Here is a 23,672-nt window from a genome sequence, read left to right as displayed (position 1 = left end):
TTTAAACAATAATTTAAATTTTTGAAAAAAATAATTTTATTTTCTAACGGAGCTAAAAATAAACTTACCTTGCTTTAAAGTATTTAAAAATAATAAACCTGTGGAAAAAATGTTTTAATTTTAATTAATTCACCACTTACCTTGTAAAAAGCCGGCCTCACGCCTGCTTTTTATATGTCTAACTTCTGCAGACTTACCCTCCCGGGAAAACCTGTAAAAAAAAAACGAAGTTCGATGCGCAGGCGCAGCCTCTCCCACGCACGCGTTCAACCTCTGAACCCCTTCGTTCAGGGGAACAGAAGTGCCGGTTTCCCGCGCATGCGCAGTGCATGCAGGAAACCGGGCACTTCCATTGGGCCTACGGGTGAGTACCACGTGCGTACCCGAATTTCTGGGCCAATATATATTGTGAATAGCTGGGGTCCTAGCACCGATCCCTGCGGTACCCCACTAGTCACTGCCTGCCACTCGGGAAAAGACCCGTTTATTCCAACTCTTTGCTTTCTGTCTGCCAACCAGTTCTCTATCCAAGTCAATACCTTGCCCCCAATCCCATGTACCTTTACTTTACACGCTAATCTCTTATGCGGGACCTTGTCGAATGCCTTTTGAAAGTCCAAATACGCCACATTCACTGGTTCTCTCTCTGTCTCTCCCTCTTACCCAATCTTTCCATCTTGCATTCTCTCTCTCTCTCTTTCTCCCTCTCTCTCTCTCTCTCTCTGTCTCTCCCTCTGTCTCTGTCCCTCTCTCTCCCCCTCACTATCTCTCCCTCCCTCTCTCTCTATCTCTCTCTACCCCTCTCTCTACCTCACTCTCCCTCTCACTCTCTCTCTATCTCTCTCTGTCTCTCTGTCTCTCTCTCTCTGTCTCTCTCTCTCTCTGTCTCTCTCTCTCTGTCTCTCTCCCTCACTCTCTCTCCCTCTATCTCTCGCTCTGTCTCTCTCCCTCTGTCTCTCTCTCTCAAATTCAATTCAATTCAATTCAATTCAAATCGTTTTATTGGCATGACAAGTTACATCTTATGTTGCCAAAGCATCAGAAAACATTCATGTTTGTTCACAAAAATACAGATCTATCCATACAGTGTATAAACAGATATATCCCTGAGTGTATAAATATACTTTCATATAATTTATATATTCTCTTTTCTTATATTTAGTGGTTGTCCCTCTGTTTATGGCAAGCTGTAACATAGTGTGCCGCCAGTGTTATGCAACTTCTCTCTTCCCCTAGTAGGTATGGGAGTTTTTGGTCGTCATTCAATTTTCAGAATTCCAGGCATATTTTTGTAAATTTTGGGTAGAAATTCTCCCTTATGCCCTGATATTTTCTACAAGCTGTGAGGAAGTGCATCTCTGTCTCCACCACTCCCTGACTGCAGTGAGAGCATATCCTGTCCTCTCTTGGCAGCCGGGTCTGCCTGTGTCTACCTTTTTCGATCGCCAGGCTATGTTCACTAAGTCTGTACATTGTCAGGATTTTTCTCAGTTTGCTGTCCTTTACCATGGTCAGGTAATCAGCTATGTTGTATTGTCTGTTTAGGGCCAAGTAGCAATTGAGTTTGCTTTGGGTTTTTGTTGTTTCTGCCCAATATGTCAGATATTTTTCCTTTTGCTTAGCGACGATTGTGTTGGGTCGAATTCTTTGTGTTACGCTGTCACTGTCCTGGGGCTGGTTATTGTTAGTAGTGTTAGTAGTTACTTCACTGAGTCCCAGGACTAGTTGACTGAGGATATTCTTCTTTATGGTCAGCTCTTGGCATTTCAGGGCGTCGTAGTGATAGCATTGGGGGTTGCTCATTTGTAGGTGATTCCAAAATTTGGTGGCTCTTTTTTGGATAGTGATTATTAATGGATATTGGCCTAGTTCCGCCCTGCATGCATTGTTTACTGTTTTCCTTTGAGTCCGGAGGATACCTTTACAGAATTCTGCATGTAGGATCTCAATTGGGTGTTCGTCCCATTTTGCAAATTCTTGTTGTGTTAGCGGTCCCCATACCTCACTGCCATAGAGGGCAATTGGTTCAATTACTGATTTGAAAATTTTTAGCCAAATGCTAATTGGGATTTCTATTTGGATTGATTTTTTATTGGCATAGAAAGCCCTTCTTGCTTTCTCTTTCAGTTCATTCACAGCCAGTTTGAAGTTTCCCGTAGAACTGATTTTTAAGCCCAAGTATGTGTAGTTAGTGGTTTGTTCAATTTTGGTTGTTCCTATTGTGAAATTTATTTTGGGTCCCTGAGGTCTGGATCTTTGCTGGAACACAAGGACTTTGGTATTCAAATTCAAATTCAAATCGCTCTCTCCCTCACTCTCTCTCCCTCTCACTCTCTCTCTCTGTCTCTCTCTCTCTGTTTCTGTCTCTCTGTCTCTCTGTCTCTGTCTCTCTCTCTCTCTATCTGTCGCTCTGTCTCTCTCCCTCTGCCTCTCTGTCTCTTTCTCTCTGTCTTTCTCTATCTCTCGCTCTGTCTCTCTCCTTCTGTCTCTCTGTCTCTCTCTCTCTGTCTCTCTCTTTCTCTCTGTCTCTCTCTCTCTGTCTGTCTCTCTCTCTCTCTCTCTGTCTCTCTCTCTCTCCCTCTATCTCTCTCTTTGTCTCCCTCTCTGCCTCTCTCTCTCCCTCTCTCTCTCCCTCTCTCTGTCTCTCTCTCTCCTATCTCTCTGTCTCTCTCTCTCCCTCTCTCTCTCCCTCTCTCCCTCTCTCTCTCTCTCTCTCCTATCTCTCTGTCTCTCTCTCTCGCTCTCCCTCTATCTCTCTGTCTCTCTCTTTGTCTCCCTCTGTGTCTCGCTCTCTCTCTCACTCCCTCTCTCTCTCGCTCTGTCTCTCACTCTCTCGCTCTCTCTCTCTCCCTCTCTCTCTCTCACTTCCCCCGCTCCGCCCCCGCCACCCCCGGTCAGATCACTCACTCTTCTTGTAGATCAGGATGTTCTGTCCGAGATTGGGCAGCTCAAACGTCTTGGACACTTTCTGATTCCAGACCTGGTACGATGGGCATTCGCGATAGCCAAAGGACTTGGTGCACCTGTCCGCCCACTCCTGGGCCATCGCTTCCAGATCCTCATCCCATTCCTGTCCGGGGTGGAGGAGAGAGGGCATTAGAGCAAACCAACCAGGCACTGAACCCAGTCTCCGACCCCATCTACCCTCTAGTCACACAGACCACCTATATACATAACATCGCCTAACCCGGGCACACCTCAGCCCAGCACTCCCTCAGTACTGCCCCTCCGACAGTGCAGCGCTCCTTCAGTACTGCCCCTCCGACAGTGCAACGCTCCCTCAGAACTGCCCCTCCAACAGTGCAGCGCTCCTTCAGTACTACCCCTCCGAAAGTGCAGCGCTCCTTCAGTACTGCCCCTCCAACGGTGCAGCGCTCCTTCAGTACTGCCCCTCCGACAGTGCAGCGCTCCTTCAGTACTGCCCCTCCGACAGTGCAACGCTCCCTCAGAACTGCCCCTCCAACAGTGCAGCGCTCCTTCAGTACTACCCCTCCGAAAGTGCAGCGCTCCTTCAGTACTGCCCCTCCAACGGTGCAGCGCTCCTTCAGTACTGCCCCTCCGACAGTGCAACGCTCCCTCAGTACTGTCCCTCCAACAGTGCAGCGCTCCTTCAGTACTGCCCCTCCGACAGTGCAACGCTCCCTCAGTACTGTCCCTCCGACATTGCAACGCTCCCTCAGTACTGACCCTCCCACAGCGCAGCGCTCCCTCAGTACTGCCACTCCGAAAGTGCAGCGCTCCCTCAGTACTGCCCCTCCGACAGTGCAGCGCTCCCTCAGTACTGCCCCACCAACAGTGCAGTGCTCCCTCAGTACTGCCCCTCCGACAGTGCAGCACTCCCTCAGTACTGCCCCTCCGACAGTGCAGCACTCCCTCAGTACAGCCCCTCCGACAGTGCAGCGCTACCTCAGTACTGCCCCTCCAACAATGCAGTGCTCCATCAGTACTGCCCCTCCGAAAGTGCAGTGCTCCCTCAGTACTGCCCCTCCGACAGTGCAGCGCTCCCTCAGTACTGCCCCACCAACAGTGCAGCGCTCCCTCAGTACTGACCCTCCAACAGTGCAGCGCTCTCTCAGTACTGCCCCACCAACAGTGCAGTGCTCCCTCAGTACTGCCCCTCCGACAATGCAGTGCACTCTCAGTACTGCCCCTCCGACAGTGCAGCGGGCTCCCTCAGTACTGCCCCTCCGACAGTGCAGCGCTTCCTCAGTACTGCCCCTCTGACAATGCAGCGCTCCCTCAGTACTGCCCCTCCAACAGTGCAGCACTCCCACAGTACTGCCCCTCCGACAGTGCAGCACTCCCTCAGTAATGCCCATCCAACAGTGCAGCGCTCCCTCAGTACTGCCCCTCCAACAGTGCAGTGCTCCATCATTACTGCCCCTCCGACAGTGCAGCGCTCCCTCAGTACTGCCCCTCCGACAGTGCAGTGCTCCCTCAGTACTGCCCCTCCAACAGTGCAGCACTCCCTCAGTACTGTCCCTCCGAGAGTGCAGCGCTCCCTCAGTACTGCCACTCCGACAGTGCAGCGCTCCCTCAGTACTGCCACTCCGACAGTGCAGCGCTCCCTCAGTACTGCCCCTCCAACAGTGCAGCACTCCCTCAGTACTGCCCCTCCGACAGTGCAGCACTCCTTCAGTACTGCCCCTCCGACAGTGCAGCACTCCCTCAGCACTGCCCCTCCAACAGTGCAGCGCTCCCTCAGTACTGCCCCTCCAACAGTGCAGTGCTCCCTCAGTACTGCCCCTCCGACAGTGCAGCACTCCCTCAGTACTGCCCCTCCAACAATGCAGCGCTCCCTCAGTACTGCCCCTCCAACAGTACAGCGCTCCCTCAGTACTGCCCGACATTACATCGCTCCCTCTGTACTGCCCCTCCGACAGTGCAGTGCACTCACAGTACTGTTCTCCGACAGTGCAGCGCTCCCTCAGTACTGCCCCTCCGACAGTGCAGCACTCCCTCTGTACTGCCCCTCCGACAGTGCAGCACTCCCTCAGTACTGCCCCCCCGACAGTGCAGCGCTCCCTCAGTACTGCCCCTCCGACAGTGCAGCACTCCCTCTGTACTGCCCCTCCGACAGTGCAGCGCTCCCTCAGTACTGCCCCTCCGACAGTGCAGTGCTCCCTCAGTACTGCCCCTCTGACAGTGCAGCGCTCCCTCAGTACTGCCCCTCCGACACTGCAGTGCTCCCTCAGTACTGCCCCTCTGACAGTGCAGCACTCCCTCAGTACTGCCCCTCCGACAGTGCAGCGCTCCCTCAGTACTGCCCCTCCGACAGTGCAGCGCTCCCTCAGTACTGCCCCTCCGACAGTGCAGCGTTCCCTCAGTACTGCCCCTCTGACAGTGCAGCGTTCCCTCAGTACTGCCCCTCTGACAGTGCAGCGGTCCCTCAGTACTGCCCCTCCGAAAGTGCAGCGCTCCCTCAGTACTGCCCCTCCGACAGTGCAGCGGTCCCTCAGTACTGCCCCTCCGACAGTGCAGCGCTCCCTCAGTACTGCCCCTCTGACAGTGCAGCGGTCCCTCAGTACTGCCCCACCGACAGTGCAGCACTGCCTCAGTACTGCCCCTCCCACAGTGCAGCGCTCCCTCAGTACTGCCCCTCCGACAGTGCAGCACTCCCTCAGTACTGCCCCTCCAACAATGCAGTGCTCCCTCAGTACTGCCCCTCCGACAGTGCAGCGGGCTCCCTCAGTACTGCCCCTCCGACAGTGCAGCGCTTCCTCAGTACTGCCCCTCTGACAATGCAGCGCTCCCTCAGTACTGCCCCTCCAACAGTGCAGCACTCCCTCAGTACTGCCCCTCCGACAGTTCAGCACTCCCTCAGTACTGCCCATCCAACAGTGCAGCGCTCCCTCAGTACTGCCCCTCCAACAGTGCAGTGCTCCATCATTACTGCCCCTCCGACAGTGCAGCGCTCCCTCAGTACTGTCCCTCCGACAGTGCAGCGCTCCCTCAGTACTGCCCCTCCAACATTGCAGTGCTCCCTCAGTACTAACACTCCGACAGTGCAGCGCTCCCTCAGTACTGCCCCTCCGACAGTGCAGCACTCCTTCTGTACTGCCCCTCCGACAGTGCAGCACTCCCTCAGTACTGCCCCCCCGACAGTGCAGCGCTCCCTCAGTACTGCCCCTCCGACAGTGCAGTGCTCCCTCAGTACTGCCCCTCCGACAGTGCAGCACTCCCTCAATACTGCCCCTCCGACATTGCAGTGCTCCCTCAGTACTGCCCCTCCGACAGTGCAGCGCTCCCTCAGTACTGCCCCTCCGACAGTGCAGCACTCCCTCTGTACTGCCCCTCCGACAGTGCAGCACTCCCTCAGTACTGCCCCCCCGACAGTGCAGCGCTCCCTCAGTACTGCCCCTCCGACAGTGCAGCACTCCCTCTGTACTGCCCCTCCGACAGTGCAGCGCTCCCTCAGTACTGCCCCTCCGACAGTGCAGCGTTCCCTCAGTACTGCCCCTCCGACAGTGCAGCACTCCCTCAGTACTGCCCCTCCGACAGTGCAGCGCTCCCTCAGTACTGCCCCTCTGACAGTGCAGCACTCCCTCAGTACTGCCCTTCCGACAGTGCAACGCTCCCTCAGTACTGCCCCTCCGACAGTGCAGCGCTCCCTCAGTACTGCCCCTCCGACAGTGCAGCGTTCCCTCAGTACTGCCCCTCTGACAGTGCAGCGTTCCCTCAGTACTGCCCCTCTGACAGTGCAGCGGTCCCTCAGTACTGCCCCTCCGACAGTGCAGCGCTCCCTCAGTACTGCCCCTCCGACAGTGCAGCGGTCCCTCAGTACTGCCCCTCCGACAGTGCAGCGCTCCCTCAGTACTGCCCCTCTGACAGTGCAGCGGTCCCTCAGTACTGCCCCACCGACAGTGCAGCACTGCCTCAGTACTGCCCCTCCGACAGTGCAGCGCTCCCTCAGTACTGCCCCTCCGACAGTGCAGCGCTCCCTCAGTACTGCCCCTCCCACAGTGCAGCGCTCCCTCAGCACTGCCCCTCCGACAGTGCAGTGCTCCCTCAGTACTGCCCCTCCGACAGTGCAGCGCTCCCTCAGTACTGCCCCTCCGACAGTGCGGCGCTCCCTCAGTACTGCCCCTCCGACTGTGCAGCGCTCCCTCAGTACTGCCCCTCCGACAGTGCAGCGCTCCCTCAGTACTGCCCCTCCGACAGTGCAGCGCTCCCTCAGTACTGCCCCTCCGACAGTGCAGCGCTCCCTCAGTACTGGGCAACCAGGAGTGGGGACTTGAACAGAGGAACTTCCGACCCAGAGACGAGAGTGCTACCCACTGAGCCATGGCTGAAACCCATGATAATCTTTGCGGTTAAGTCGTAACTTTCTAAATGGCGGTCACCCCCATTACATTGGCGGAGGAGGGAAGGGCAGAATTCGGTGGGTGCATTCCTCCCCTTTTCTACCCAAAATGTCACTGCAGTCAAATAGTGGCCCCATTGCTTGAATAGTCCACTCCCCCTTCAATGGATGTGGAGCGAACGTATCTCGCAAGCGGAGAGTACAGAGCCAGGCATGGACGAGGGGAAGGAGAGAGATTGAAATACAGAGAGAGCGAGAGGGAGTGGAAGGAGATCATACAGTTTGGGGAGGTGAGGAGACCCCACAGTTTGGGGAGGTGAGGAGTCCCACAGGTTGGGAGGTGAGGAGTCCCACAGTTTGGGGAGGTGAGGAGACCCCACAGTTTGGGAGGTGAGGAGTCCCACAGTTTGGGGAGGTGAGGAGTCCCACAGTTTGGGGAGGTGAGGAGAACCCACAGTTTGGGGAGGTGAGGAATCCCACAGTTTGGGAGGTGAGGAGTCCCACAGTTTGGGGAGGTGAGGAGAACCCACAGTTTGGGAGGTGAGGAGTCCCCCAGTTTGGGGAGGTGAGGAGTCCCACAGTTTGGGAGGTGAGGAGCCCCACAGTTTGGGAGGTGAGCAGTCCGACAGTTGTGGGAGGTGAGGAGTCCCACAGTTTGGGGAGGTGAGGAGTCCCACAGTTTGGGAGGTGAGGAGTCCCACAGTTTGGGGAGGTGAGGAGTCCCACAGTTTGGGAGGTGAGGAGTCCCACAGTTTGGGAAGGTGAGGAGCCCCACAGTTTGGGAGGTGAGGAGTCCGACAGTTGTGGGAGGTGAGGAGTCCCACAGTTTGGGGAGGTGAGGAGTCCCACAGTTTGGGAGGTGAGGAGAACCCACAGTTTGGGAGGTGAGGAGTCCCACAGTTTGGGGAGGTGAGGAGTCCCACAGTTTGTGAGGTGAGGAGTCCCACAGTTTGGGGAGGTGAGGAGTCCCACAGTTTGGGAGGTGAGGAGTTCCACAGTTTGGGAGGGTGAGGAGTCCCAGAGTTTGGGGAGGTGAGGAATCCCACAGTTTGGGGAGGTGAGGAGTCCCACAGTTTGGGGAGGTGAGGAGTTCCACAGTTTGGGAGGTGAGGAGTCCCACAGTTTGGGGAGGTGAGGAGTCTCACAGTTTGGGAGGTGAGGAGTCCCACAGTTTGGGGAGGTGAGGAGTCCCACAGTTTGGGGAGGTGAGGAGTCCCCACAGTTTGGGAGGTGAGGAGTCCCAATGTTTGGGAGGTGAGGAGCCCCACAGTTTGGGGAGAGTGAGGAGTCCCACAGTTTGGGAGGTGAGGAGTCCCACAGTTTGGGAGGGTGAGGAGACCCACAGTTTGGGAGTGAGGAGTCCCACAATTTGGGAGTGAGGAGTCCCACAATTTGTGAAGGTGAGGAGACCCACAGTTTGGGAGGGTGAGGAGTCCCACAGTTTGGGGAGGTGAGGAGTCCCACAGTTTGGGAGGTGAGGAGTCCCACAGTTTGGGGAGGTGAGGAGTCCCACAGTTTGGGGAGGTGAGGAGACCCCACAGTTTGGGGAGGTGAGGAGACCCCACAGTTTGGGGAGGTGAGGAGTCCCAGAGTTTGGGGAGGTGAGGAATCCCACAGTTTGGGGAGGTGAGGAGTCCCACAGTTTGGGAGGTGAGGAGTCCCACAGTTTGGGAGGTGAGGAGTCCCACAGTTTGAGAGGTGAGGAGTCCCACAGTTTGGCAGTTGAGGTGTCTCACAGTTTGGGAGGTGAGGAGTCCCACAGTTTGGGGAGGTGAGGAGTCCCACAGCTTGGGGAGGTGAGGAGTCCCCACAGTTTGGGAGGTGAGGAGTCCCAATGTTTGGGAGGTGAGGAGCTCCACAGTTTGGGGAGGGTGAGGAGTCCCACAGTTTGGGAGGTGAGGAGTCCCACAGTTTGGGAGGGTGAGGAGTCCCACAGTTTGGGAGTGAGGAGTCCCACAGTTTGGGAAGGTGAGGAGTCCCACAGTTTGGGGAGGTGAGGAGACCCACAGTTTGGGAGGGTGAGGAGTCCCACAGTTTGGGAGGTGAGGAGTCCCACAGTTTGGGGAGGTGAGGAGTCCCACAGTTTGGGGAGGTGAGGAGACCCACAGTTTGGGAGGGTGAGGAGTCCCACAGTTTGGGAGGTGAGGAGTCCCACAGTTTGGGGAGGTGAGGAGTCCCACAGTTTGGGGAGGTGAGGAGACCCACAGTTTGGGGAGGTGAGGAGACCCACAGTTTGGGGAGGTGAGGAGACCCACAGTTTGGGAGGGTGAGGAGTCCCACAGTTTGGGAGGTGAGGAGTCCCACAGTTTGGGGAGGTGAGGAGTCCCACAGTTTGGGGAGGTGAGGAGACCCACAGTTTGGGGAGGTGAGGAGTCCCACAGTTTGGGATGTGAGGAGTCCCACAGTTTGGGGAGGTGAGGGGTCCCACAGTTTGGGAGGTGAGGAGTCCCACAGTTTGGGGAGGTGAGGAGTCCCACAGTTTGGGGAGGTGAGGAGTCCCACAGTTTGGGAGGTGAGGAGTCCCACAGTTTGGGAGGTGAGGAGTCCCACAGTTTGGGAGGGTGAGGTGTCCAACAGTTTGGGGAGGTGAGGAGCCCCACAGTTTGGGAGGTGAGGAGTCCCACAGTTTGGGAGGTGAGGAGTCCCACAGTTTGGGGAGGTGAGGAGCCCCACAGTTTGGGAGGTGAGGAGTCCCACAGTTTGGGAGGTGAGGAGTCCCACAGTTTGGGAGGTGAGGAGTCCCACAGTTTGGGAGGGTGAGGAGTCCCACAGTTTGGGAGGGTGCGGAGTCCCACAGTTTGGGAGGGTGAGGAGACCCACAGTTTGGAGAGGTGAGGAGTCCCACAGTTTGGGAGGGTGAGGAGTCCCACAGTTTGGGAGGGTGAGGAGTCCCACAGTTTGGGAGGTGAGGAGTCCCACAGTTTGGGAGGGTGAGGAGTCCCACAGTTTGGGAGGGTGAGGAGTCCCACAGTTTGGGAGGGTGAGGAGTCCCACAGTTTGAGAGGGTGAGGAGACCCACAGTTTGGAGAGGTGAGGAGTCCCACAGTTTGGGAGGGTGAGGAGTCCCACAGTTTGGGGAGGGTGAGGAGTCCCACAGTTTGGGGAGGTGAGGTGTCCCACAGTTTGGGACATGAGGAACGTGAGGAGTCCCACAGTTTGGGAGGGTGAGGAGACCCACAGTTTGGGGAGGTGAGGAGTCCCACAGTTTGGGGAGGTGTGGAGTCCCACAGTTTGGGAGGGTGAGGAGTCCCACAGTTTGGGCATAAGGAGCCCTACGGAGTTGTCGAAGTGACCAATACCCGGAGCGATGCGAAGTGTTGTTTCACTTACCAACAGTTGCATATCTGCGGCCCGGGGGAGGGGCTGTCCGGCGGCATCGAGTCCGGGCAGTTTAGCACGGAGCCAGTTATGACCCTCCAGCACCTGGACCTTCTCATCTGCCGTGAGTCTACGCCCCTGGGACAGAGTGAGGAGCAGGAGGATCACGGTTATCTGGAGATACATTGTCGAGGCCAGCTGTCCGCTCTCTCACTGTCTGACTCTCTTTCTCTCTCTCGCTATCTGTCTGTCTCTCTCTGTCTGTCTCTCTGTCTCTCTGCGTCTCTCTGTCTCTCTCTCTCTGTGTCTCTCTGTGTCTCTCTGTCTGTCTCTCTCTCTCTCTCTCTCTCTCTCTCTGTCTCTCTGTCTCTCTGTCTCTCTCTCTGTCTGTCTCTCTCTCTCTGTCTCTCTGTCTCTCTCTCTGTCTCTCTCTCTCTCTGTCTCTCTGTCTCTCTCTCTGTCTCTCTCTCTCTGTCTCTCTGTGTCTCTCTCTCTCTGTCTCTCTCTCTGTCTCTCTCTCTGTCTCACTGTCTCTCTCTCTGTCTCTCTGTCTCTCTCTCTGTGTCTCTCTCTCTGACTCTCTCTCTGTGTCTCTCTCTGTGTCTCTCTCTGTCTCTCTATCTCCCTCTCTGTCTCTCTCTCCCTGTGCCTCTCTCTCTCTGTCTTTCCCTCTGTCTCGCTTACTCTCTTTCTCAATGTTTGTTCCTCTGTTTCCTTCTGTCTCTCACTATCTCTATCTCCATTTCTCTAACTCACTCTCTCTCTCGCTCTCGGTCTCTCCCTCTCTCGGTCTGTATCTCTCTCTGTATCTCTAGCTATCTCTGTGACTTTTTCTCTCTCTCCCTCTCTATGTCTCACCAGATATCTCTCTCCCTCTCTCGATCTCTTCCTTTCCCTCTCGATCACTCTCTCCCTCTCAATCTCTCTCTGCCTCTCAGTTCCTCGAACTCTCTATCTCTGCCCTGAAAGACTGGGATTTAAATAATCTGGTCTGGGTAGTCGAACCAGTCCATCTTGAACGTGGTTGGCTAATTGAGGAATGCCTGGCTGTGATTGGAAAGGGTTTTCTCGTTGGAAGATGTTGAGATTATTTGGGGAGGTGCTGGGGTGGGAGGTGGGTGGGTATGAGGGTGGTAATTAGTTAGAAATCCAGGCTGGCACAGAGAAACCTTTGTAGGTGGAGTCACATCAAAACCAGGCAGCCTAGGGTCACCTGCACATGTCTGAAAGACCACAAGGGGAGAAATTCAGTTGTTTGCGTCATCCGTTATCACCTTAAGAGGGCGATAAGTGGGGCGCGAACCAGCTAGCGCCCGGGCGCGGCGATATCTGCGCCTCTCGCGAAATTGAGCGGACATTTAGCGGCAGCGCTAAACCGCAACGCCCGCTCAGCTGCGCACGCAGATCCTGACGTCATTTCAGAGTGCAACGCCCTTGGGGCGCCCCGGAGCGGAAATTCAGTGGCGTCCCCCTCCTTTCCGCCTGTCGCTCGCAACGACAGGTTGACTGGAACGGTTCCCAGTCACTGTGGGGCTGAGGGGCCGCTACTTAAAGGGGGCTCTTCCTGGCTTCTTTGTGGTAGCCATTTTTGGACTACTCCTTCTGAGAGAGAGAGAGAGATTTGGAGAGAGACAAAGGGAGAGAGCTTTCTGCATTGAGTCAGCGCTCGCTGAGGTACTTCTGGCTTCTGACCAGAACTTTGTAGTTGCTTTGCTTTTTCACCGGCATAACTTTGAGTGGCCACATACTATGGGGGCTGCAATGGATGGTAACGTCGTGCTTCTCCATTACATTGAGAGGGCACAGAGACGCCGAGAGAGCGTGCCAATCATGGCCAGACGGAGGAGGGCCAACAGGCGTCGGCACACGAGACCTTACGCTCCCAGGGTTTTCCGCCAACAGTTCTCATGCATCAATATGTCGGAGGAGCAGTGGTTTCGGAGGCTGCGATTCAGCAAGGAGGTGGTCACTGAGCTCTGCCACCTGCTTCAGCCAGATCTGCAGCCTCAACTGAGGAGCAGGACGTCTCTGTCGGTGGCAGTGAAGGTAACAGTGGCTCTCAACTTCTATGCCACCGGCTCCTTTCAATCCGCTACTGGGGACATTGCCAATATCTCCCAGTTCGCGGTGCATTGCTGCATCCGTCAAATCACAAATGCCCTCTTTAAAAGGAGACGACAGTACATCTCCTTCCCCATGACCCCGGACAAGCAGCAAGAACGCGCAATGGGCTTTGCAAGAATAGCGGGCTTCCCCAGGGTGCAGGGCGCCATTGACTGCACGCATGTGGCTTTGCGGGCGCCGCAAGAGAATGCGGAGGATTTCCGCAACCGAAAGGGGTGCCATTCGTTGAACGTCCAGTTGGTCTGTGACCACAGACAGCTGATACTCGCTGTCAATGCCCGCTTTCCAGGCAGCAGCCACGACACCTTCATCCTGCGCCAGACTTCTGTGGCAGACCTTTTCGAGGCCCCGGCTCACCCAGGAGGCTGGCTTCTCGGGGACAAGGGCTATCCTCTGTGCACCTGGCTGATGACCCCGCTCCGTTCGCCCAGCATCCCTGCTGAAGAACGATACAATGAGAGCCATCAAGCTACCAGGAACATCGTTGAGCACACAATCGGTGTGCTCAAGCAACGGTTCCGCTGTCTGGACCATTCCGGAGGAGCCCTTCAGTACTCACCTGAGCGAGTCTCCCACTTCGTTGTTGTGTGTTGCATGCTGCATAACCTGGCAATCCTCAGGACCCAGCCAATGCCACCAGACATTGGAGCACCAGCAGAGGAGGAGGAGGAGGAGGAGGAGGAGGAGGGGGAAGAGGAGGAGCAGCAGCACCAAGACGGGAGGGAGGCACAAAGTGCAAGGGCCGTCTGTCAGCGGCTTATAACAAGTCGCTTCAAGGCCCCCTCTGAGGGAATGGCTTGTGCCATTGAAAGAACCTGAATGGAACCGTGCCACAACCCCTAAGCCAGTCAAGGCAACAATTAATTCAAAGAGCAAACAGGCACATTCTGAATAAAGACACTTCTTTATTTAACAAACTGAGTACCCTTCCTGCATGACAAAGTAATAGAAAGAAACCCCCCAAAAAACAGTCAGTCACATAACTGGCTCTCACAACCTGGAGACAATGACCAAAACAGTAACAAAAATATGACCACGATCCTCGGCCTTCAATAAAACAATTAACAACATTTTGCCAGACCTCCTACTTGTTGCCCTTCGAGGGTGATCTGCTTCCCTTGCAAGATTGGCCCCTTCCCACCCTGCAGCTCCTCCGCAATGGGACCCCAGTGGCTGCAGCAAGGCTGGGGGAAGGCTGCCGAGTGTCAGAAACTGAGACTGCAGATGCCCTTGAGGGACGGCCTGGACCAGCTCTGGGCCTGGAGGGCCCGGCTGCTGACTGCTCCAACTCTGCATGGGCGGCAGCAGTCTGTCCTACAGGTGGTGGCAGCTGCAGTGGAGAAGTGACAGTGCTGGCAGCAGGAATGCTGTCATCCTGAGAGAGGACAGCAACTCCCTGTTCGGCCGACACACTGGCACTCTCACGGGGCAGCACTGCAGCATGCGGAGCAATCTGCTGAAGCACAGATTGCTGGCCTGCTGCGGCGCGGTGAGGGCCCCGGGGAATCCTGCCCGATCCAGCGAGGGTGGCAGCAGTCAGTGCTCGTGTGGCCTCAATCTGCGTCTACATGAGACCAGCCACTGACTGCATTGCAGCACTTAGCAATTGTGTGGCAGCTGCCTGTGCTGCGCCGACGTCCTGGGCAACCCTTGCCTGTGCTGCGCCGAAGTCCTGGACACTCCTTGCCAGTGACTCAATGGAATCGGGCATCCTTGCCACTGCAGCCATGAGCTCAGTGTGCCTGTGCTCCGCCTGGGCGCTCATTTCAGCGAGGAGCCACACCTCTTCTGCGCTCACTGTAGCAGGACTCGAGGCCAGACTTTCCCTCCGGGGAGAAGGCCACCGAGCTTCCCTACCCCCCTCGCGTTGCTGCAGCCCGCTAGGCCCCGGAGCTTCACCCTCCTCAGACCATTCCCTCCTGCTCCCCTCCAGGGAGGACGTGTCCCCATTATGGCCATGGGCTGCCTCAGCTGAGGATGGCACTGATGGCCCGGCTTCCTCCTCGTCGTCACCTTCAGAATCACTCCCAGTGGCAGCTTGAGGGCCCGCCTCCTCACCTGGTGAATCAGCATCTGAAAGCAGGGAGGTACAAGAGTGGCTTTAGCGTGAGGACAGGGTGGCAGCGAGGGAGGCATGAGTGCTGCGATGTACTGATTTGGCTCGAAAGTTTCAAAGGATGCTGGTGTGAGGAACAAGTGGAGGGAGAGAGGTCAAAAAGGTGATGACCTTACCATTGCTGTCCATAACGGAGTCGGCATCTCCAGTGGCGACGGGGCCAATCATCCGGCCTGCCATAATCCGTTGGACTCGCTGCTCCAGATTGGTCAGGGCTTGAAGGTGAGGCCGGCCTCCCCCGGTCCATTGCTGCTGCCTCCTATTATGCGCCAGCTTGCCCTGCAAGAGAAAGGACGGACTCTGAGTACAGTGCCAAGCCCTGATCTTGGCTGCAATGCCTCCCATGGTCGAATAGCCCTTACAGTGTGCAGCCCTGATCTTGGCTGCAATGCCTCCCATGGTCGAATAGTCCTTACAGTGTGCAGCCCTGATCTTGGCTGCAATGCCTCCCATGGTCGAATAGCCCTTACAGTGCGCAAAGTGCTGAATGTGCGTGTGAGTTTCCTGAAAGGCCCATAGGTGTTGGATGAGGGCTGGCCATTGGGGCTTTCAGGACCCTTTGGCCATAAAGTGAGGTCGACATGCAGGGATGAAGAGGATTCTGAAAAGGGCACTCACCCTGACGACCCGAGTGAGGTCGTTGAACTTCTTCCTGCATTGCACAAGGGGTCCTAGGCACCATGCTGCTGGAGGTCACTCTGTGAGCCACCTCCCTCCAAGCTTTTCGATAGTCGCTGGGCAGCGGCCTCCTGCCACTGTCCGGGCACAGGAGAGATCGCCTGCGCTCCACCGCGCCAACCAGAGCCTCCAAGGCCCCCTCGCTGAACCGCTGTGCTCGCTCCCTTGGCCCTCTCCATGGCCCTTGGCTTAAGTATGTGGCAACTGGTCTGTCCAGGCCGAGATTCAGGGCTCCGATGCACAGGGTGCGGCTGCAATTCAAGACCGACCCCCCCCTTTAAGAGCTGACCGGCGCCAGCGTGTCTGTGTGCAATCGCTAACTGGCCGCACCTGCGCTGCGCCCGCCCTCGGTGGTAGCGCCTCGCTCCTCCGGCTTAGCGCCTTAAGACAGTCGTGCAGCGCCTGTTTTAGCGCTCCAAGCACCTCCTGGGGCGAAGGAGGCCAATTTAGCAGCAGATGGCGATAATTTGCGCCAGGCGCAAAATTTCGCGCTCAGCCAATACCTAATTTCGCCCCCACAGTCTGTTAATCTTCGAGACTATCCCAACACACCCTTGGCCGGCCTCCCACATTCCACCCGATACAAACTCAGCTCATCCAAAACTCTACTGCCCCGTAGCCTCACTCGCACCAAGTCCCGTTCGCCCATCTCGCTTGTCCTACATTGGTTCCCAGTCCGGCAGCGCCTTGATTTTAAAATTCTCCATCCTCGTGTTCAAATCCCTTCATGGCCTTCTCACCCCCACCGCCACCCCCCCCCCCCTATCTCTGTAACCTCCTCCAGCCCCTACAGCCCTCCAAGATCTCTGCCCTCGTTCAATTCTGGCCTCTTGCGCATTCCCCGATTTCCCTCGCTCCACCATTGGTGGCCGTGCCTTCAGCTGCCTGGGCCCTAAGCTCTGGAATTCCCTCCCTAAAACCTCCCCGCCTCGCTTTCCTCCTTAAAACCTCTTTAACCGAGCTTTAGGTCACTTGTCCCAGTATCTCCTCATGTGGCTCAGTGTCAAATGTCCGATTTTCGCTCCCGTGAAGCACCTTGGTACGTTTTACGACATTCAAGGCGCTGTATAAATGCAGGTTGTTGTTGTTACACTTTGATCATTCTAAAATTCATCCTCGGGATGTGGCCGTTGCTGGAAAGGCTGATGATTAATGACTTAGATATCAACGTAGGAGGTATGCTCAGTAAGTTCGCAGATAACACGAAAATTGGTGGAGTGGTAAATAGCGAGAGGGAAGCCTCTGGCTACAGGACGATAGAGATGGGTTGGTCAGATGGGCAGAACAGTGGCAAATGGAATTTAACCCTGAAAAGTGCGAGGTGATGCATTTTGGACGGACTAACAAGGCAAGGGAATACACAATGAATGATAGGACCCTAGGAAGGACAGAGGGTCAGAGGGACCTTGGTGTGCATGTACATAGATCCCTGAAGGCAGCAGGACAGGTAGATAAGGTGGTTAAGAAGGCATATGGGATACTTGTCTTCATTAGTCGAGGCATAGAATATAAGAGCAGGGAGGTTATGATGGAGCTGTACAAAACGCTGGTGAGGCCACAGCTGGAATACTGTGTGCAGTTCTGGTCGCCACACTATAGGAAGGATGTGATTGCGTTGGAGAGGGTGCAGAGGAGATTCACCAGGATGTTACCTGGCCTGGAGCACTTCAGCTATGAAGAGAGACTGGACAGGCTGGGGTTGTTTTCCTTAGAGCAGAGAAGGCTGAGGGGGGACCTGATAGAGGTGTACAAAATTATGAGGGGCATAGATAGGGTAGATAGAAAGGAACTTTTCCCCTTAGTAGAGGGGTCAATAACAAAGGGGCATAGTTTCAAGGTAAGGGGCAGGAGGTTTAGAGGGGATTTGAGGAAAAACTTTTTCACCCAGAGGGTGGTTGGAATCTGGAACTCACTGCCTGAAAGGGTGGTAGAGGCAGGAACCCTCACAACATTCAAGAAGCATTTAGATGAGCACTTGAAACGCCACAGCATACAAGGCTACGGACCAAGTGCTGGAAAATGGGATTAGAATAGACAGGGCTTGATGGCCGGCGCGGACACGATGGGCCGAAGGGCCTCTTTCTGTGCTGTATAACTCTATGGGGGAGAAATTCAGTTGTTAGCGCCACCGATTAACGCCTAAAGAGGCCGAGAAGTGGGGCGCTAGCCAATTTCCGGGCGGGCGCAAGGCGCCTAGCGCCTCGCCCCATATTGAGCATGCATTTAGCGCCGGAGCTAAATCTTAGCGCCCGCTCATGGGCGCAGGCTGATTATGACGTCATTTGAGTGTGCAACGCCTTTTGGGCGCCCCGGACCGGAAATTCAGTGGCGCCCCCCTCCGTAGCGCCTGGCGCTAATAGTGACAGCTTATCTGGAACCTTACCAAGTCACTCTCGGGCTGGAGGAGCGTTATTTAAAGGGGACTGGTGTGGTTTAAAAGCAGCAGCCATTTTTGGACCACAACTTCCTCGAGAGCTACAAAGAGTTGCTGAGCTGCACACTGAGAGCCATTTGCCCACTGAGCCAGCGCAGGCAGACGATCTTCAGCCTTCTGACCATCACCTTGCTGTTGGTGAGCCTTGACAACGGGGAACCTTCCTGTGGGCACTTATTATGGGGGCTGCATTGGAGGGGAACGTCCTGCTGCTGAATCATCTGGAAAGGGCACTGAAACGCTGGGAGAGGGGGGGCGGGCATGGCCAGACGGAGGAGGGCCAACAGACGTCGCCACAGCAGACATTACGCTGGCAGGGTTATCCGACAGCAGTTTTCCTACATGAACATGCCGGAGGAGCAGTGTGTCAGAAGGCTGCGATTTAGAAAGGAGGTGGTGACAGAGCTGTGCCAGCTGCTTCAGCCAGATCTGCAGCCTCAGATAAGGTGCAGGACATTTCTGTCGGTGGCTGAGAAGATGCCTGCTGGCCTGAACTTCTACGCGAGCGGCTCTTCTCAGGCTGCGCGTCAGAGGCTGATCAGAAGTAGCTTCTAGCCCCCTCTCACGGAATGCTTGCTGCCATTCCAAGAACAGGAATGTAACCGGTCTGATACCCCCAAGCCTGTGAAGGGCAAGATGCATGTAAATAGCAGGCATGGCTATTGTAAATGAAGAAAGTGTTTCATTACACAAAATGTGGTTCCTTCAAACATGAGAAAGCTATGGCAACAGAAAGCAAAACTAGTACACTGACACATAACTGACTCGCACACCCGGGAGACTGTCCAAAACATAAATCACATTCCGACCATCTTCCTTGGCCTTGATTCCACTGCACCAACCAAAGCATCCAATGCCCCATCAGTGAGGCGTTCCGCCCTCTGCCTCACCCTTTCCATGTCTTGCTAGGCTGGTGCGCCACAGGTAGGCTCCCACCGCTTTGAAGGCCTACAAGGCAGTGAGTGTGTCTGGTGATGCCACTTGACCTGCCCCTTTAAGAGCTGGCCGGCGCCAGTGTGTCTCAGAGAAAGTGATTATTGACAGCACCCTCGCTGCGCCCCGCCGCCGCGAAATTGGGTTGCACCACCGGGATAGCGCCTTAAGAGTAGCGTGCAGCGCCTGATTTAGCGCCGCAATCACCTTTAGAGGCGCTGCAACCCAATATCGCGCTAGGTGGCGCTAAATTGCGCCTGGCGCTAAACTTTGCGCATCGCCAGGACTAGCGCCCCAAACGCGGCTATACCGAATTTCTAGGCCTATGACTCTATGGGCAGGATTTTCATTGTGTCGTGGAGTCGGGATTGGAGGCTTGCGGGGGGGGGTGTTAAAATCCCGAAATCAGGGGTCCTGACCCCTTCCCGCACCCAAACCCGCCTCCATGCCAGTCTCAAAGGAGGCGGGTACCCGCCCCGCACTGGGACCCGCCTACCCGAGGCGGGAAGGGATTAGTGCCAATTAACTGCCTGTTAACAGGTAGTTAACAGGCAGTTTTTAACCTAATCCCTATTTTTCATGTTGAAGTGTGGGATTCCCAACGGCTCCAAACCACGCCAAGTTAGAGGAGGCGGGCCGTCGGCTTGAAGGGCTTGGAGGGTTCGAGATGTCGGTGTTCAGGTGAGTGATGTGTGCATGAGTGCAAAGGTAAGTGTGTTTGGTGTGTGTAAAGTGATTAAATAAGTTTTACATACCTTTTCTTACCTTTTCAGCCTTCCTTCCTTTAGGTTCCGGGAGTCCCTCATCTCACCGGCACAGAAAGCAGAATGGCTGCGAACTGTCAAAAGTGACAGCCTGCAGCTTTCTGTGCAGGAGAGATTTCTAACTGAGTCTGTGCAGAAGGACTCAGGTTAGAAGTAAGACTGTCAGTGTTTCACAGCTTCAAACAGCTGTGACACGCTGATATTTCATCTGTCAAAAGCTCTTGGCAGATGAAATTTCAGTCTGTGACGTCACCTGTTGCCGGGTGGCCCTTAATTGGCCTGCTGAGCCCGCTGGGCGGACTCAACAAAGTCAATCAAGTCCAAATCGCGTGGGTTGGCCGCATCTCGATGGAGGCAGGACTACAAGCCCGAAAGTTGTAGTCCCGCCTCCCACCCAATTCCTGAGTTAAATTCCTGCCCGATGACTCTATTCATTGCCCGTCTCCTCGTGGGCTAATGAGCCCTTCTTCAACCTCTGGGTAATCTGTTTTGAGAAGGGCTTCCTCGGCCCACTCAGAGCCAGCCATGTGGCACTACGAGTGGCTTAGCCGCATGCCCGATACGAGGCTCCCGAAACAAGCGCTCTACTCGGAGCTCCGGCACGGCAAGAGAGCCCCAGGTGGGCAGAGGAAACGCTTCAAGGCCTCCTTGATAAAGTGTAACATCCCCACCGACACCTGGGAATCCCTGGCCCAAGACCGCACAAAGTGGAGGAGAAGCATCCGGGAAGGCGCCGAACACCTCGAGTCTCTTCGCCGGGAGCAAGCGGAAGCCAAGCGCAAGGAGCGCACGTCAACTCAAGCACCCCACCCACCCGCCCCTTCAACCAGTGTCTGCCCCACCTGTGACAGAGACTGTCGGTCCCACATTGGACTCATCAGTCACCTGAGAACTCATTGTTAATGTGGAAGCAAGTCACCCTCGGTTCCGAGGGACTGCCTAAGAAGAAGGCTCAACTGCACAGGAGGGGAGGGAAAAGAGTGGGCGAGCAATAGTGATAGGGGATTCTATCGTAAGGGGAACAGATAGACGCTTCTGTGGCCGCAGACGTGACTCCAGGATGGTATGTTGCCTCCCTGGTGCCAGGGTCAAGGATGTCACTGAGCAGCTGCAGGACATTCTGAAGGGGGAGGGTGAACAGCCAGAGGCCGTGGTCCATATCGGTACCAACGACATAGGTAGAAAGAGGGACAAGGCCCTGCAAGAAGAATATAGGGAGCTGGGAAATAAATTAAAAAGCACGACCTCAAAGGTAGTAATCCCAGGATTACTCCCAGTGCCACGTGCTAGCGAGAGCAGAAATAGGAGAATAGGCCAGATGAATGCGTGGCTGGCGAGATGGTGTAGGAGGGAGGGATTTAAATTCCTGAGGCATTGGGACCGATTCTGGGGAAGGTGGGACCTGTACAAGCTGGACGGGTTACACCTCAACAGAGCCGGGACCAATATCCTCGCAGGGGAGTTTGCTGTTGGGAAGGATTTAAACTAGTTTGTCAGGGGGCTGGGAACCTAAGTGTGGGCCCAGAACAGAGAGAAACAAAGCTGGAAGTGCAAGTTAGAAAAGTAGTCAGCTAGTAGGGAGCAGAAACAAAGGCCAACAGTAAAGAGGGTCAAAGTGCCGAATAATATTAAACAGGCAAAGTTGAAGGCTCTTTATGTAAATACACGTAGCATTCGCAACAAGGTGGATGAATTAATGGCACTAATAGAAGTAAATGGGCATGATGTAATTGCCATTACAGAGACATGGTTGCAGGGTAACCAAAGCTAGGAACTGAATGTTCCAGGGTATTCAACATTTAGGAAGGACAGACAAAAAGGAAAAGGAGGTGGCGTAGTGCTGTTAATAAGGGACGAGATCGGTACGGTAGAGATAAAAGATCTTGGCTCGGCAGATCGTGATGTAGAACTGGAATCAGTTTAGGTGGAGCTAAGAAACAGCAAAGGGAGGAAAACATTGGTGGGAGTTGTGTATAGGCCACCAAGCAGTAGTGGTAATTTAGGGCACAGTATCAATCAAGAAATTAGAAGTGCATGTAACAAGGGCAATACTGTAATCATGGGGGACTTTAATCTACATATTGACTGGGCAAATCAAATTACCACTATGGGAACAGGCAATTCTGGATCTGGTACTGTGCAATGAGAAAGGGCTAATCAATAATCTTGTGGTAAAGGGGCCTTTAGGGACAAGTGACCATAATATGATTGAATTTTATGTTAAGTTTGAGAGTGATGTAGTCCAATCTGAAACTAAGGTCTTCAATCTAAACAGAGGAAACTACAAGGGTGTGAGGGACAAGTTGGCCATGGTAGATTGGGAGACTACACTAAAAGGTATGAAGGTGGACATACAATGGCTAACATTCAAGGAAATAATGCATAATTTGCAACAAACATATATTCCTCTAGGGCATAAAAACCCAAAAGGAAAAGTGATCCAAACATGGCTAACAAAAGAAATGAAAGCTAGTATTAAGTCAAAGGAGGAAGCTTATAAAGTTGCCAGAAAAAGCGGTCAGCCTGAGGATTGGGATGTTTTTAGAAATCAGCAAAGGGGAACCAAGAAATTGATAAAGAAAGGGAAAATGGAATATGAGCACAAACTAGCGAAAAATATAAAAACGGATTGTAAAAGCTTCTATAGGTATGTGAAAAGGAAAAGACTGGCGAAGGTAAATGTAGGTCCTTTATAGTCAGAGACGGGAACATTTATATTGGGAAATGAGGAACTGACAGAGAAATTAAATAAATACTTTGTTTCTGTCTTCACAGAGGAAGACACAAAAAACCTCCCAGAAATACGAGAAAACCAAGGGTGTGACGAGAATGAGGAACTTAAAGAAATTATTATTAGTAAAAAAACAGTACTAGCAAAATTAATGGGAATAAAAGTCAATAAATCCCAAGGACCGGATGACCTACATCCTAGGGTTTTGAAAGAGGTGGCCATTGGGATAATGGATACATTGGTTGTCATCTTCCAAAATTCTATAGATTCTGGAACGGTACCTGCAGATTAGAGGATAGCAAATGTAACCCCGCTATTTAAGAAAGGAGGGAGAGAGAAAACAGGGAACTACAGACCTGTTAGCCTCACAGCAGTAGTTGGGAAAATGCTGGAATATATTATAAAGGATGCAATAACTGTGCAATTAGAAACTAATAGTAAGATTGGGCAGAGTCCACATGGATTTATGAAAGGGAAATCCTGTTTAACAAACCTATTGGAGTTCTTTGAGGATGTAACTAGTGGAGTAGACAAAGGGGAACCGGTAGATGTGGTGTATTTGGATTTTCAGAAGGCCTTCGATAAGGTCCCACACAAGAGGTTGGTGAACAAAATTAGGGCCCATGGAATTGGGGGTAATATACTAGCATGGATTGAGAATTGGTTAACAGACAGAAAACAAAGAGTAGGGATAAACGGATCTTTTTCAGGATGGCAGGCTGTGACTAGTGGGGTACCACAAGGATCGGTGCTTGGGCCCCAGCTATTCACAATCTATATCAATGATTTGGATGAGGGGACTAAATGTGACATTTCCAAATTTGCTGATGACACAAAGCTAGGTGGCAGTGTCAGTTGTGAAGAGGATGTGAAGAGGCTTCAAGGGGATCTCGACAGGCTCAGTGAGTGGGCGAGAACATGGCAGATGGAATATAATGTGGATAAATGTGAAGTTATCCACTTTGGTAGAAAAAACAGAAAGGCAGAGTATTTCCTAAATGGTGAAAGATTGGGGAATGCAGATTCTCAAAGGGACCTGGGTGTCCTTGTACATGAGTCACTGAAAGTGAATGTGCAGGTGCAGCAAGCCATTAGGAAGACAAATGGTATGCTGGCCTTCATTACAAGAGGATTTGAGTACAGGAATAAAGAAGTCTTACTCCAATTATATAGGGCCTTGGTGAGACCACACCTGGAGTACTGTGTACAATTTTGGTCTTACCTAAGGAAGGATATACTTGCCATAGAGAGAGTGCAATGAAGATTCAGGA

At 53.9% G+C, this 23,672-nt stretch overlaps 1 protein-coding gene across 1 annotated transcript in view; it reads right to left on the bottom strand.

Annotated features, from left to right (window-relative positions):
- LOC147091304 (peptidase inhibitor 15-like) overlaps positions 1-10,807 on the bottom strand; it is a 36,073-nt gene extending 25,266 nt beyond the window's left edge. The window contains exons 1-2 of the mRNA XM_085976501.1: positions 10,634-10,807; positions 2,908-3,070 (exon numbers count right to left, since the gene is read on the bottom strand). Of these exons, the coding sequence (XP_085832627.1) occupies positions 2,908-3,070; positions 10,634-10,807 (337 nt within the window). The remainder of the gene's footprint in view (positions 1-2,907; positions 3,071-10,633) is intronic.
- Between the last annotated feature and the right edge of the window lie 12,865 nt (positions 10,808-23,672).

This window comes from Somniosus microcephalus, unplaced genomic scaffold (assembly GCF_052327205.1).
Source record: "Somniosus microcephalus isolate GS21.2 unplaced genomic scaffold, FLI_Smic_1.0 unresolved_chr3, whole genome shotgun sequence".
NCBI lineage: Eukaryota > Metazoa > Chordata > Chondrichthyes > Squaliformes > Somniosidae > Somniosus > Somniosus microcephalus.
This window is presented reverse-complemented; position numbering and strand designations above follow the sequence as displayed.